Genomic DNA, 15,922 nt, shown 5'->3' with positions numbered 1-15,922 from the left:
TGTATTCCCAGCACTTTGGGAGGCTGAGGTGGGTGGATCACCTGAGGTCAGGAGTTCCAGACCAGCCTGGCCAACATGGTGAAACCCCATCTCTACTGAAAATACAAAACTTAGCTGGGCATGGTGGCGCATGCCTGTAATCCCAGCTACTAGGGGGGCTGAGGCAGGAGGACTGCTTGAACCTGGGAGGTAGAGGTTACAGTGAGCCAAGATCATGCCACTGCACTCCAATCTGGGCAACAGAGCAGGGCTCAGTCTCAAAAAAAAAAAAAAGGAAAGAAAAAAAGGGTGAGAATGGGAGCTTTATGTTTTATATGTTTAATACAATTTCAGTGTATTTTGTTGTGTTCAATACAGTTAATATCTGCAGTGAACAAGGTCGATCTCATACATTTATCTTTCCTTTCTTCTTCCTCACGTTGTACATAAGGGAAGGAGGCTTCTTGGTTTTATAGGCCACACTTTTCTTGATGCGCTGTCCTTTGATGTTGACAATATATGGCAAGAGAGGGGGCCGGATGGTCAAAACTGTTCCTTCAGGTGTATAGCCTCGGAGATGCAGTCTGTCCTTCAAATTAGGTGTTACTGAAACCCAACCTATGCAGGCATGTGACACAACACAAAAGGCTGTTAGCAATCATCTTATTAAAAACACCAAACCAAAGCTGAAAATGGAATATGAGAGAACACTGTCACTCTCTTTCACTCTCTTATTATTTTATTATTTTTTAAGAAACTGTGTCTTGCTACGTTACCCAGGCTAAACTCAAGTTCCTGGGCTCAAGCGATCCTCCTGCCTCAGCGTCCTGAGAAGCTGGGGGCATGGGTGGGCACACCTTATTTTTAAAAAAGCACACAATATGTTTGTGCAAAGTACAAATTTATTTTCAGAACAGGTTGTATTTGATGAATAAACTAGTATGTACACCTTAAAATAATCAGCTTTCATCAGTTAAGGCACTTTTCTATAAAAAAAATTGTTGGTAAGGCTGCTTTATTCACTTTTTTTTTTTTTTTTTTTGAGATGGAGTTTGGCTCGTTCCCCAGGCTGGACTGCAATGGCGCGATCTCGGCTCACTGCAACCTCCGCCTCCTGGGTTCAAGCGATTCTCCTGCCTCAGCCTCCCGAGTAGCTGGAATTACAGGCATGCGCCACCATGCCTGGCTAATTTTGTATTTTTACCAGAAACAGGGTTTCTCCTTGTTGGTCAGGCTGGTCTCAAACTCCCGGCCTCAGGTGATCCGCCCGCCTCGGCCTCACAAAGTGCTGCGATTACAGGTGTGAGCCACCGTGCCTGCCCTTTTATTCACTTTTTAAAAAGTGCTTGGCATAAAATTACCTGCAGAGGAAAACTTGATGTCTGCCACTGCTTCAGATGCCCCTAGTCCTTCTTTTAACATAATGTCTTCAGCAACAAGAGGAGGAAATCCTGCCATTCGTTCCTTTCCACCCATTGGAACCTTCCAATGAAATAAAGATATTTACAAGTTCAAATTAAATTTCTTCGAACTCTAACATTAAGCAAATCACTGATAAGATAATTCTGTACATGGATCAAGAATAAAATCCTTTCAAATATTCAACTGTTGAAAAGAACTTGCAATCACTTCTGGGGTCAAATGAAAAGCAAGGGAACTCTGTGATGGGATGAAGCTTACAAATATCAGGGCTCTGGGCCACACACTGGGCAAGCACCTGGCAGCAGCCTCTGGACAGGAGAAATGTGCTTCACTGACACTGTTTTTATAATCCTCTGCAGGGCCTCACATAGATTAATGTTGGGCAATTAAGGCACGGTCCTTCCAAGTACCTTAGTTCTTATAGGTGTGGCCATCAAGATTAATGCCTGGTCTTTATGAGTTAAGGGTCCATATATAATGGATAAGATTTAGCTTTTATGTTTACAGGTGTTTCCACGATTAGAAGTAATTGGGTAATTTTTTTTTTTTTGAGATGGAGTTTTGCTCTTGCTGCCCAAGCTGGAGTGTAATGGCATGATATCAGCTCACTGCAACCTCCACCTCCAAGGCTCAAGTGATTCTCTTGCCTCAGCCTCCCGAGTAACTGGAATTACAGGTGTGCACCACCATACCAGGCTAATTTTTTTGTATTTTTAGTAGAAACAGGGTTTCACCATGTTAGCCAGGCTGGTCTCAAACTCCTGACCTCAGGAGATCTGCCCACCTCGGCCTCCCAAAGTGCTGGGATTACAGGTGTGAGCCACTGCGCTTGGCCGTAACTGGATAATTTATTCATCTATTCATTAGCAAATCTCTCCTCTGTTTAGCACTAAGAACACAAAGATAGATTTTGCAGTATGGTTTCTGCCCCCAAGGAAATCAAAGGGGTAAATAATACATAAGCAAATACAAGGTCAGAAATGTAATGTGAGGCATCTATAAGTACTATGGTTGTGAAGGAAGGAGTAATGAATGTGTTCAGTCAAGGAAAACATTAGTAAAGAAGCCATACATATATATATATGTAACAACAACAACAAAAACAAATAAGCACTATATGAGCAATATTTTGAGAAATGAGTCATAGTTATTCGGCGGAAAGATATTCTCGGTCGCCACAGGTACAGATAAAAACTGGAAAAAGGATGATGAGTTCAGGGAACTATAGCTTAATTGTCCAAAGTATGGTATGTGTGTGTGTGTGTGTGTGTGCATTGGTGATGAGGCTGTCAAGAGTTTATACAACTGTTTGCAACAATGTCACTATTGGGCATTCAAAATGTGGCTGGTGACACTAAGCAACCATATTTTAAATTTTCCTTTTTTTTTTTTTTTTTTAGAGACAGGGTTTCACTTTGTCACCCAGGCTAGAGTGCAGTGGCATAATCATGGCTCACCACAGCCTCATACTCCTGGGCTCAAGTGGTCCTCCTAGGCCTTAACCTCTCGAGGAGCTGGGACTATAGGTGCATGCCACCATACCTGGCTAACTTGAGCAAATTTTTTTTTTTTTTTTTTTGAGATGGAGTCTCTGTTGTCCAGGCTGGAGTGCAGTAGCGTGATCTTGGCTCACTGCAACCTCTGCCGCCCTGGTTCAAGTGATTCTCCTGCTTCAGCCTCCTGAGTGGCTGGGATTACAGGCACCCACCACCACGCCTGGTTAATTTTTGTATTTTTAGTAGAGATGGGGTTTCACCATCTTGGCCAGGCTGGTCTTGAACTCTTGACCTTGTGATCCATCTGCCTTGGCCTCCCAAAATGCTGGGATTATAGTGAGCCACCGCGCCTGGTCATTGAGCAAATTTTAATTGTCACTAATATATTTAAATTCAGATAGTGGCTGGGCGCGGTGGCTCACGCTTGTAATCCCAGCACTTTGGGAGGCCGAGGCGGGCAGATCACGAGGTCAGGGGATTGAGACCACGGTGAAACCCCGTCTCTACTAAAAATACAAAAAAATTAGCCGGGCGTGGTGGTGGGCGCCTGTAGTCCCAGCTACTCGGAGAGGCTGAGGCAGGAGAATGGCGTGAACCCAGGAGGCGGAGCTTGCAGCGAGCCGAGATCGCGCCACTGCACTCCAGCCTGGGTGAGAGCAAGACTCCATCTCAAAAAAAAAAAAAAAAAAAAAGAATAGAAAAAAAAAAATAAATAAATTTAGATAGCCACATGTGGCTAATGGCTACCAAATTGGACAGTGTAGTCTAGAGAAAAAACAGCTGTGTGGCTATTCTAGGATCAGTCTATATAGAGCAATTTTGCTTTATAGCCAGAATTCTCAAAGAGAATGAGGTGAGGGAAAGCTAGCTCAAGATATTGTATAACAGTTCTGTACAACAAAGGCTTTCTTAACAGAACTATGGGACCATTCCAGTGTATACTAACCTTAACCATGCAATCATCAAGGCGTGTTGCCTTACCTGGAGTAACGTATGACCTGCATGCTTCTGATACAGAGCATCTGCCCTGTCCAAGGAGGTGATATGCACAGGAAGGATGTTGGAAGCCACGACTGTAAACCAAGCTGACTGATTTCCCTTAAGAAAGGAAGAAGTTATTTGACCTGGTGAAAAACTTGGAAAACCTGCATATTCAAGGTACAATCAACTAAAAAAAAAAAAAACCAAAAAACAAAAACCCAATCAGACTCCCTTTATAAGTACTGGTATGGCAGTAGCTGTAAATCAAATTATTACTAAGAACAGGGGCACAATACTGAAGTAGTGCATTTCAGCAATTCATGTGAAACTATGACTTCTTTGACAGACTCAATACTATTTTTGAAAAAGTCTATTATTAAAAATTAAAAGGAAATAATATCTGCTTTAATTGTCTCTGTGTAAAGTTAGGTTTAAAATATTAACATTTTATGTGCTCTGATGAAATATATAAGGGTGCAAGCCTGGTGTGGTGGCTCATGCCTATAATCCCAGCACTTTGGAAGGCCGAGGTGGGTGAATCCCTTGAGCTCAAGTTTGAGACCAGCCTGGGAAACATGGCAAGACCCCATCTCTATAAAAAATACAAAAATTAGCTGGGTGTGGTGATGCATGCCTGTAGTCCCGACTACTTGCGGGGCTGGCGTGGGATGATCATTGGAGCCCAGGAGGTTGAGGCTACAGTGAGCCATGACTGTACTACTGCACTCCAGTCTGGGCAACAGAGAGAGATGCTGTTTCAAAAAAAAAAAAAAAAACAAAACAAAACAAAACAAAAAAAGAACAACCCCAAAAACAAAAAACCAATAACCTCCCAAAACAAAATATATAAGGGTTCTAAGTGTGTAAGGCAACATTTCTAACAAAGTATGAGCAAACACAAAACCCACGAAATGTGCTATAGTAATGGCACACAGTTGTGTTGTTGTTGGACAGATCCATATCCATGTTTCATTTTCCTTTTTCTCTTCACTTTAGCAAAATGGAGAGCAATTCTACAGACATCCCAGAATCCCTAGATGCTATGTAAATGAATACCAAACAAAAAGTATATGCATAAAAACACACATATCATGGGATACGAAGTGTGGAATTAATTTAATGCCTATAACCCTGTACCTAAAGGTTTGACTTTATCCCATAGGTTTGACTCTATCCCACAGAATAGGGATAGTATCTTGTCTTAAATGCCAAGCTGTGTGGGGTACTCAATTGAAAACGTAAGTTTTCAAGACCTAGCACTTTTTTGGGGGGGATGAGGGAATAGGGCATTTCTTTTCCCCAAGTTTTTGTTTTTTTTTTTTTTGAGATGGAGTCTCGCCCTGTCACCCAGGCTGGAGTGCAATGGTGCAATTTCAGCTCACTGCAGCCTCCATCTCCCAGTTTTAAGTGATCTTCCTGCCTCAGCCTCTCTAGTAGCTGGGATTACAAATATGTGCCACCACGCCCAGCTAATTTTTGTATTTTTAATAGAGATGGGGTTTCACCATGTTGACCAGGCTGGTCTTGATCTCCTGGCCTCAAGTGCCTCAGCCTGCCACACTGCTGGAATTACAGGCATGAGCCACCATGCCCCAAGTTTTTATTACACAAATTTTTACACATAAAAACAAATTAAACCCTATACAATCATGGCTTAGTTATCAACATTTTGTCAGTCTTGTTCATATATCTGCTTCCTTAAAGTGAATCCCAATATTTTAAAATCATTTTTTAATGGTACAGACTTTCCTTACCTGCAGGAAATCTATGCGGCCTATAGCACCCAAAAACAGAACCATTCCTGGTTTAAGCACAAAAGTTCTTGGAACAATGGACTGTGTTGGCAAAACAATATTTACTTCTTTTTCTGTTAGAAGATTTAAAATCTGTGAAGCAAATGGCAGATTTTTTAGAAAATATTTTTATTGAAAATATGATATATTATGATTTACCTGTAAAATAAAAAGTGATGAAAAATATGCCAGACTTCAAAATAAACCAAATTATGTCAGAGTTTGCTACACATCAAATTTATATAGATTCTTCCTGTCTAAATTAATTTCAGTCTGATGGCTCTACCTTTGTTTTACAACTTAATCTACAGCAATGGCAAAATAACTTTATAGGTGTACAAGACTTTCCTATGTCAGCAGCATTCCCTAAATGTCAAAATTAATGTGAACCTGAAAACATGTTGATTCAATACCAAGATAGAAAATATATGCTCTCCTTATCAAGGCTTGTGGGCAGTAGCAATTTCCGCTTAAAGTAATGGTATATGTGACCTCATGTCCTAGTGGTAAGTATGCATGCATTAAATGCAAAATGGTCACCCCATTCTAGGAGCAAGTAAAGTGGCTGAAGAACCTCTTTCTAAATTCTGGTCTTCAATTTCCTTATTTCTCCCAAATATTCAGCAGAGAATGAGAAAAAGTTATAAATCCCCTATGCTTATAACACAGAGGATTTATTATGATTTATAATAAATCCCTTCTAAGGATGACAAGTTCCTAGAGAGACTAGAGAAAAATAGAAAAGGAAAGACAGAAATACAAGATTCTGGAAAGATTTAAGGAGTCAAAATCTGGTTAAAAAAGAATAAAGAAGGTACAAATTGGACACAAAACTTGTAAACTTCTTTCTTAAGAATAACAAGAGGCTGGGCACGGTGGCTCACGCCTGTAATCCCAGCACTTTAGGAAGCTAAGGTGGGCAGATCACCTGAGGTCAGGAGTTCGAGACCAGCCTGACCAACATGGAGAAAGCCCATCTCTACTAAAAATACAAAATTAGCCGGGCGTGGTGGTGCGCACCTGTAATCCCAGCTACTTGGGAGGCTGAGGCAGGAGAATCGCTTGAATCTGGGAGATGGAGGTTGTGGTGAGCCGAGATTGCACCACTGCCCTCCAGCCTGGGTGATAGAGCAAGACTCCGTATCAAAGGAAAAAAAAAGAATAACAAGAAAATAAAAAATAGAAATGATACATAGAGGCTCACAAGAAAATAATAAGGGGGCTGCAAATAGTTTTCTTCATTATTTGTGTTTGAAAAGGCACATTAAAAGCCATTTGCAGGTCAGCCACGGTGGCTCATGCCTATAATCCCAGGACTTTCAGAGGCAGCGGCAGGCGGATCACTTGAGCTCAGGAGTTTTTTTCTTTTTTTGAGACGGAGTCTCGCTCTGTCGCCCAGGCTGGAGTGCAGTGGTGTGATCTTGGCTCACTGCAACTTCTGCCTCCCAGGTTCAAGCAATTCTCCTGTCTCAGTCTCCCAAGTAGCTGAGATTACAGACGTGCGCCACCATGCTTGGCTAATTTTTTTGGTATTTTTAGTAGAGACGAGGTTTTGTCATGTTGGCCAGGCTGGTCTTGAACTCCTGACCTCAAGTGATCCACCTGCCTTGGTCTTCCAAAGTGCTGGGATTACAGGTATGCACCATCGTGCCTGGCTGAGCTCATGAGTTTGAGACCAGTCTGGGCAACATGGCAAAACCTCACCTTTATGAAAAATACAAAAATTAGCTGGGGTGGCGTGTGTCTGTAGCTCCCAGCTACCCTGGAGGCTGAGGTGGAGGATCGCTTGAGCCAGGGAGGCAGAAGTTACAGTGGGCCAAGATTCCACCACTGCCTAGACCAGACTGGGCAACATAGCGAGGTCCTCTCTCTGCAAAAACTAAACAATTAGTGGGGCATGGTGGTGTGTACCAGTGTCCCTAGCTACGTGGGAGGCTGAAGTGGGAGAATTGGTTGAGCCCAAGTAACTTTGAAGTTACTTGATCATGCCACTGCATTCCAGCCTGGGCAACAGGGGAAACCTTGTCTCTCTCTTTTTTGTTAAGACAGGGTTTCACTCTGTTGCCCAGGCTGGGCTGCAGTGGCGTGATCACGGCTCACGCAACCTCTGCCTCCCAATAAGTGTATCAAGTGATTCTTGTGCCTCAGCCTCCTTAGTAGCTGGGATTACAGGCATGCACCACCATGCCCAGCTAATTTTTTGTATTTTTAGTAGAGATATAGTTTTGGCATGTTGCCCAGGCTGGTCTCAAACTCCTGGGCTCAAGCAATTCTCCCACCTCAGCCTCCCAAAGTGCTGGGACTACAGGCGTGAGGCACTGTGCCCAGCCTGAGTCTTAATACTTTCATTTCACAACAGAGATCCTTGGTTCAGTCTGGGAAACCCTGGTTTAAGACATCAAATAAGTGTATCTGTAAACTAACAGAGAAGCAAACTACCAGTGCTGACAGACGTTTATATCTAAAAATTTGGGGTTTTCATTCTGCTGTCTGGAGTATTTTGCAAATTCTTGCCTTTCTGACACAACTATTTCATAGAGGATATATGACTGAAGTAACTGCTATGCCTGATCTAATAGCATCTGAAAGGGAAGAGTTAGTCTGGGCGTGGTGGCTCCCATCCGTAATCCTAGCACTTTGGGAGGCTGAGGTGGGTGGATTACCTGAGGTAAGGGGTTTGAGACCAGCCTGGCCAACATGGCGAAACCCTGTCTCTATTAAAAATACAAAAAGTAGCCGGGTGTGGTGGCACATGCCTCTAATACCAGCTGTTCGAGAGGCTGAGGCAGGACAATCACTTGAATCCAGGTGGCAGAGGTTGCAGTGAGCCAAGATCATTGCGCCACTGCACTCCAGCCTGGGCAAGAGTCAGACTCCATCTCAAAAAGAAAAAAAAAAAGTTTGGGAGAGAAGAATTAGTTCATTAAGCTAAAGTGATAGAATATTATTAGAAAGCAGTTCTGAACTTTTGGACTGCTAAGGAAGAAAAGATGGCATGAACAACTATTCTAGGAGAGCAATAAAAGTTAAAAGGTGTGTATGATTCAATGACAGGGGACACCAAATAGAATACAATTCTGAGAATGTAACTGTAAGTGTTCCTGATGAGGCCAAGAAAAGTACCTAAGAAACCAATGTGGTTTTGTAGGGAGATATAGAGATAATTAGAATAATCGGAGACTGGTCAGTAACCAGATTCGAAGGAAATGATTAATGAATCTGTTGTGAGGTTCTATCCTGGATGCACATTTGAGTCAATCAATGATCTGAATGAAGATCCAAACTGCAAATATAAAAAGTAATGAGATTTAATGAATATTTAACAGAGTAAGATATAGGCTGAATTTAACAAGACAAAGTCAAAGTTACCTATGAGGCCCAAAGTTGTCCATGAGCAATTGGATGAAAGAGAGGCACAGGGACAAGACAGGTGGAGTTAATGTTATTCTTTTTTTTTTTTTTTTTTTTTTGAGATGGAGTCTCGCTCTGTCACCCAGACTGGAGTGCAGTGGCACGATCTCAGCTCACTGCAAGCTCCGCCTTCCAGGTTCAAGCAATTCTCCTGCCTCAGCCTCCCGAGTAGCTGGGACTACAGGCACCCACCACCTCGCCCGGCTAATTTTTTGTATTTTTAGTACAGACAGGGTTTCACCGTGTTAGCCAGGATGGTCTCAATCTCCTGACCTTGTGATCCGCCCGCCTGGGCCTCCCAAAGTGCTGGGATTACAGGCATGAGCCACCGCTCCCGGTCGGAGTTAATGGTATTCTAAATCATGCTCACCTGAGAGCACTGAGTTCTCAGTGTCACACTTTAAGAACAAACATAGAAAACATTCTGAAGAGGCCTGGGCCAATGAATAGCCTGTTTCTCAGGGAGCACAGCTGTAGGAAATGAAGACAAATAATCCAGATTGTCAGCACAGTGAATGCTCAACATTTGCTGGATGAACTAATGAAAGAGAAGAAAAGGGAGGGATAGGTGAAGAAGAGATGGGATGTTACATTTTAAAATATTTCAAAGTCTGGCAAGGGAAATAGGTATTACGTTAGTCCCAGATGGCTTTGGGGAACAATGGATACATGTGACAGGGAGACTATTCAGCTCAGTACACTCAATACAAAGAAAAGGTCAAAGACCCAAATCAGTTACCTTGGAAGGTGACATGACACAGTTTCAGCTAATGGTGAGTCACTCCTTTCAGTTCAAGACGGAGGACCCCTTGATGGATATGTTATAGAGGTAATTCAAGCAGGGACTAGGGAGTTGGACTCCAGTGATATTTATGTGTTTTTCCAACCTCAAAACCTAGGCTTCTGTAAATGTTTCCCTAACCAAGGTAACAATCACAGTGATAAAATAAGTTGGTTGTCAGCAATGAAGTCTATCAAATGGAACAGAGAACTTGATGGCATACAGATTCACCCCTAAACAGCTTTTATGAATGAATCAGAATGAGTCTAAAATGGAAGTATACTTCTTTTCCTGTTTTCTGCCAATTAAGACAGCAGTACTTGTGCAATTGAAAGTAAATGTTTCAGAGGCTGATATGACTAGTAATAAAACTCCAGTTTCCCGTTTAGCTGGCTCTACATGCATTACACTCTTTCTCTATTGCAATTCCCCTGTCTTGATAAATTGGCTGTATCTGGGCAGCAGGCAATATAAACCTATTAAAAAAGAAAAAGAAAGTAAATGTTTCTAAAAGAAACCAAATACATACACAATTTTCTTTTGTAATTCCAGGGGTGTCATAAAACCAGTGGGCATCTTTCACATCTTGTGCAGTCAATTCTACTTGTTTGGTGGATTTGTGTGTACCCATAACAGGTTCATTTTCCATGTCAAAGGCAAGTGAATCAGCATCAAACTCAAAGGGAATGTTATCCTTCTGTTCTTCTGAATAGAAGAATGTCCTTCCAACTCTTCCTAGAACAAGTTATAGTAAGGTTATTAGTCACTCCTTTAATACTTTTAACTCCAGACATAATTTTTATGTTTCCCTCAAACAAGTTACTAAGATTACAGTGTAGGGAAGTGAGACCATAATGATACTTTTGCTTTTTTTTTTTTTCCAAAAAGCTGTGGGAGTCAAACTCTTGCAATAATCAAGCGTGTGGCTGGCTATGTACATGGAGTGGCGGGGGCGAGGGTGTGTGGAAATCAGACTGTTTTAAAGAAAGGCTGAAAAGATATACCAAGGAAAGACAGACAACCTAATCTAAAGCTGCTGCATGGAGTAAAAACTTTTACTACCTGTACTGCTCTGGGTTTCCAAACAGTAGCCTTATCGCTAAAGGGCCTCTTTGTTGCAGAATAAGGAAGGCAGCCCACAAAAACTGGCTAGCCTTGGACAGCTGTATTTCAGGTTGCTTAACAAAGAATTTTAGCATAGTACCAACAAGGGTTTTCCCGTAGAGGATGCTTACCTACGACATAACCATGCTTTTTGAGGACATTAAGCTGATTTTGTTCTTGCGCACTAAGATCTTCTTCAGCTTGAGTTGAATCTTTCTTAAGTCTTTGATGCCTTTTAAACATTCTGTAAGGAGTTGGGTTGCAAATAGGAAACTTCAGAAGGTTTAATGTAGTACCTGAAATACATAGAATAAACGCATCTTTAGAAAAGGGAATAAGGGGGAAGAAAATGAACATTTTTGAGGATCTACACTGTGTTGGTTACTGTAATAAAATATAAAATTACTGCCACTTTACAAATGAGGAAATAGGTTAAGAGATTAGCTCACAGGGGAAACCAGAATTAGAATCCAAAATCTGTAGGCCCGATTTCTTTCCATTTTTATCACATTACCATTCAGTATAAAAGTAATTTTTGTGTAAAATTCAAAGTGCAAGACAGAGAAGAGCAGCTTACTAAATGAAACTTTGGTTTCAAGGGAACAAATGGGGCAGTTTTGTCAACTTAAATTTAAACCTGGCTGAGCATGGTGGCTCACACCTGTAATCCCAGCACTTTGGGAGGCCCAGGCGGGTGGATCACTTGAGGTCAGGAGTTTGAGACCTGCCTTGCCAACATGGTGAAACCCTGTCTCTACTAAAAATACAAAAAATTAGCTGGGTGTGGTGGTGCACGCTTGTAGTCCAGCTACTTGGGAGGCCGAGGCAGGAGAATCGCTTGAACCTAGGAGGTGAGGGTTGCTGTGAGGCGAGATTGCACCACTGCACTCCAACCTGGGTGACAGAGTGAGACTCTGTCTCAAAAAAAAAAAAAAAAAAAAAATTTAAACCATAGAAGGACTCATTTTCCGATTACAGAAGTCCGTTTCTTTCTTTCTTGTTTTTGAGCCAGCGTCTTGCTCTGATGCCCAGGCTGGAGTGCAGTGGTGCGATCTTGGCCGAGCCTCCCAGGTTCAAGTGATTTTCCACCCTCAGCCTCCTGAGTAGCTGGGATTACAGGCACCAGCTACCACATCAAGCTAAGTTTTGCATTTTTAGTAGACACAGGAGTTTCGCCATGTTGGCAGGTTGGTCTGGTCTGGAACTCCTGACCTCAGGTGATCTGCCCACCTTGGCCTCCCAAAGTGCTCGGATTACAGGTGTGACCCTCTGCACCTGGCCACAGAAGTTTCTTAAAGTCACAAGACTGATACTTCTGTTTTTTTGGGTCTCAATCTGTTGTCCAGGCTGGATTGGAGTGCAGTGGCCCAATTAGGGCTCACTGCCACCTCAACCTTCCAGGCTCAGGTGATTCTCCCACCTCAACCTCCTGAGTAGCTGGGACTACAGGCACGCACCACCAAGCCTGACTACTTTTTGTATTTTTAGTAGAGACAGGGTTTCACCATGTTGCCCAGGCTGGTCCTGAACTCCTAAGCTCAAGCAATCTGCCCACCTTGGCCTCCCAAAGTGCTAGAATTACAGATGTGAGCCACTGAGCCTGGCAAAGCCACACATCAAATTGCACTAATGGGCCGGGAGCGGTGGCTCACACCTGTAATCCCAGAACTTTGGGAGGACGAGGTGGGCAGATCACGTGAGGTCAGGAGTTGCAGACCTGCCTGGCCAACATGGTGAAACCCTGTTTCTACCAAAGATACAAAAATTAGCTGGGCATGGTGGTGCTTGCTTGTAATCCCAGGGCTTTGGGAGGCCAAGGGGGGGCAGATCGTCTGAGGCCAGGAGTTCCAGACCAGCCTGGCCAACATGGTGAAACCCTGTCTCTACCAAAGATACAAAAATTAGCTGGGCATAGTGGTGCTTGCTTGTAATCCCAGGGCTTTGGGAGGCCAAGGGGGGCAGATCGTCTGAGGCCAGGAGTTCCAGACCAGCCTGGCCAACATGGTGAAACCCCATCTCTACTAAAAATACAAAAATTAGGCCAGGCGCGGTGGCTCACGCCTGTAATCCCAGCACTTTGGGATGCTGAGGCGGGCGGATCACGAGGTCAGGAGTTCGAGACCAGCCTGACCAACGTGGTGAAACCCTGTCTCTACTAAAAATACAAGAATTAGCTGGGCACAGTGGCATGCGCCTGTAATCCCAGCTACTCAGGAGGCTGAGGGAGGAGAATCGCTTGAACCCGGGAGGCGGAGGTTGCAGTGAGCCACTGCACTCCAGCCTGGGCGACAGAGCAAGACTCCATCTCAAAAAAACAAAACAAAACAAACACAAAAATTAGCTTGGTGTGGTGGCGCACGCCTCGAATCCCAGCTACTCGGGAGGCTGAGGCAGGAGAATCACTTGAACCCGGGAGGCGGAGGTTGCAGTGAGCCGAGATCACGCCACTGCACTCCAGCCTGGGCGACAGAGTGAGACTCTGTCTCCAAAACAAAACAAACAAACAAACGAAACACAAATTTCATTAGGTTCAGACAGTAGAAAGGACGCACACTTTCTGGAACAATATACAAAGAAGTTACAAAGCAGATCTCCAGAACAGGAACTGTGCTTTGTTCCCTGGTCTATCTCCAGTACTTAGTGACTGGGAACAGACGTGCTCCATAAACACTTCCATTAGAAAATTACTACAACACATCCTCAATTTTCCCTAGCAGTGGCCGGGCGCGGTGGCTCACGCCTGTAATCCCAGCACTTAGGGAGGCCGAGGCGGGCGGATCACGAGGTCAGGAGATCGAGACCATCCTGGCTAACACAGTGAAACCCCATCTCTACTAAAAGTACAAAAAACTAGCCGGGCATAGTGGCGGGCGCCTGTAGTCCCAGCTACTCGGGAGGCTGAGGCAGGAGAATGGCGTGAACCCCGGGGGGCGGAGCCTGCAGTGAGCCGAGATTGTGCCACTGCACTCCAGCCTGGGCGACAGAGCGAGACTCCGTCTCAAAAAAAAAAAAAAAAAAAAAAAAATTGGCCGGGCACGGTGGCTCAAGCCTGTAATCCCAGCACTTTGGGAGGCCGAGGCGGGCGGATCACGAGGTCAGGAGATCGAGACCATCCTGGCTAACACGGTGAAACCCCGTCTCTACTAAAAATACAAAAAATTAGCCGGGCGTGTTGGCGGGCGCCTGTAGTCCCAGCTACTTGGGAGGCTGAGGCAGGAGAATGGCGTGAACCCGGGAGGCGGAGCTTGCAGTGAGCCGAGATCGCGCCACTGCACTCCAGCCTGGGCGACAGAGGGAGACTCTGTCTCAAAAAAAAAAAAAAAAAAAAAAAAAAATTTTCCCCAGCAGTAAGCTGACACAGAAGAGAGGTGTGACCAGAGTGGGGAGAGAATTTGTAAAGGGAAGGGTACAGGCAGCCCGTAGTGGACATTAAGGGAGGATGTACTCGGTGCCTTGGCCAGGACCAGACGTACACCTTGCCAGAAAACGAAGAGGGAGAGCCTCCTAAAACTCACCCGGCCAAGGGGAGATGGTGGCTCTGTCGATGGCCTCGGAGCCCTTGGCAGTGCAGTAATCGGACTCCAGGAGCGTGTTAAAGAGAGTGGATTTGCCGGCGTTGGTGGCGCCCACTAAGTAGACGTCCCCACGGTAGCGCCAGGAGCGCTGAAGGGCAGAGATCAACTCTTCCACTCCATAGCCAGTCTTGGCGCTGATCAGCCGCACGTCCCTGACCACCGTGCGGGACCAGTTCGGCGGATTCGAATTCTTCCCGTCCTGTGGCTCGTCCTTGACGGGGCGCTGTGGCCCTTGGTGGCCAGGGGCCAGCAGGAGCCCGGCGCGGGCACAGTCCTCCCACAGTCGCTCCCGCAGCCTCTGCCGGTAGCCAGGAGCATCCTGGGGCAGGAGGTCCACTTTGTTTCCCAGCACGATCAGCTGCTTGGGGCCCACCAGCGCGGGCAAGTCGGGCAGCAGGGCGTCGGGCAGGTCCAGCAGGTCCACCATGTAGAGCACCAGGGAGGGCCCGGGCCGCCACAACGCGGCGCTCACCAGCTCCAGGTACTGCTCGCGGCTCACCTGCAGGCGTAGAGCGCGCCGGTGGTGCACCAGCAGCCAGCAGCGCTGGCACACGGTCCGCGCCAGCCCGCCGTCTGCCTCCGCCGTGCGGAGGAACTTCTCTCGGGGCAGGTAGCCGGGCACGCCGGGGTCCTGGCACTGCAGCTCTGCCCCGCAGCCCGAGCAGTTCACACCGCTGGGCGGCACTGCCGGGTCCGGGTGCCCCACGACCGGGTGCTCCCGGGGCCTGGCCCGTAGGTTTTGCTGTCGCCGCTCCTTCCGCCGCTGCTGCCTCTGTCGTTCCTCCTCCTGCTGTTGCTGGAGCTCCTGCAGCTGCTTTTCGCGGGTGGGTTCCGGCTCCGGCTCCAGGATGTACTCCGGAAACAGAAAACGCTCTTGCGTGTCAGCACCTTCTCCAAAGCCCTTCGTGTCCACGGGGTCATGAGGAAGCTCGCGTCCCAGACTCGATGAGTGCTGGAAGGAGGAGGCGGCAGCGCACCTCCTCCCCAGGAACGGCTCCCGGAGGCCATGGCGCGCTGCAGTGGGAGCGGATCCACGAAGGAAAAGGCTCAGCAGCCTGAATGGTAGGCGAGCGGGCAGCATGAGGAAGTAGCTCCAGGGAAAGGGGCGGAGCCACAAGCGCGCACGCGCACTAGGGCCCGAGGCGCGCATTTGACCCAAGTCGAAAGCGCGTGGGTACTTGGGAGCTGTCCTGGTTCGTTTTGCGTCTAATCCCGTGAGTTCTCGCGATTTAAGCTCTGAGACTGAGAACCTACTTAAAGCTATGGCAAAGGCACTGGAGGATTGAGCTAGGTTGGCAGAAAAGAGCAGTGAGTGTTTTGGGTTTTTTCACTTTCAGGTTTAACGCCTCACTGCTAGCACAAGCCGTCCTTATAAATCAC

General features: G+C 45.7%; 2 protein-coding genes across 3 annotated transcripts in view; one reads left to right on the top strand and one right to left on the bottom strand.

Moving 5' to 3' along the window:
* Positions 1 to 302: 302 nt before the first annotated feature.
* On the bottom strand, positions 303 to 15,740 carry NOA1 (nitric oxide associated 1). The gene is made up of 7 exons (XM_055294586.2): positions 14,483 to 15,740; positions 11,099 to 11,263; positions 10,393 to 10,598; positions 5,633 to 5,764; positions 3,879 to 3,995; positions 1,341 to 1,461; positions 303 to 597 (listed from the first exon to the last, which is right to left on the bottom strand). Exons 1-7 carry the CDS (start codon positions 15,690 to 15,692, stop codon positions 386 to 388), a joined length of 2,163 nt encoding a protein of 720 aa, XP_055150561.2. The 5' UTR covers positions 15,693 to 15,740; the 3' UTR covers positions 303 to 385.
* Positions 15,670 to 15,922, top strand: part of POLR2B (RNA polymerase II subunit B) — a 55,251-nt gene continuing 54,998 nt past the window's right edge. The window contains exon 1 of one of the 2 annotated variants that reach the window (XM_063610400.1): positions 15,670 to 15,850. The gene's annotated coding sequence lies outside the window, so the exon portion shown is untranslated. The remainder of the gene's footprint in view (positions 15,851 to 15,922) is intronic. The other variant, XM_055294584.2, reaches the window with a different exon arrangement.

This window comes from Symphalangus syndactylus, chromosome 10 (assembly GCF_028878055.3).
Source record: "Symphalangus syndactylus isolate Jambi chromosome 10, NHGRI_mSymSyn1-v2.1_pri, whole genome shotgun sequence".
Taxonomy (NCBI): domain Eukaryota; kingdom Metazoa; phylum Chordata; class Mammalia; order Primates; family Hylobatidae; genus Symphalangus; species Symphalangus syndactylus.
Note: the sequence above shows the minus strand (reverse complement) of the source record. Positions and strands in the feature narration are given on the sequence as shown.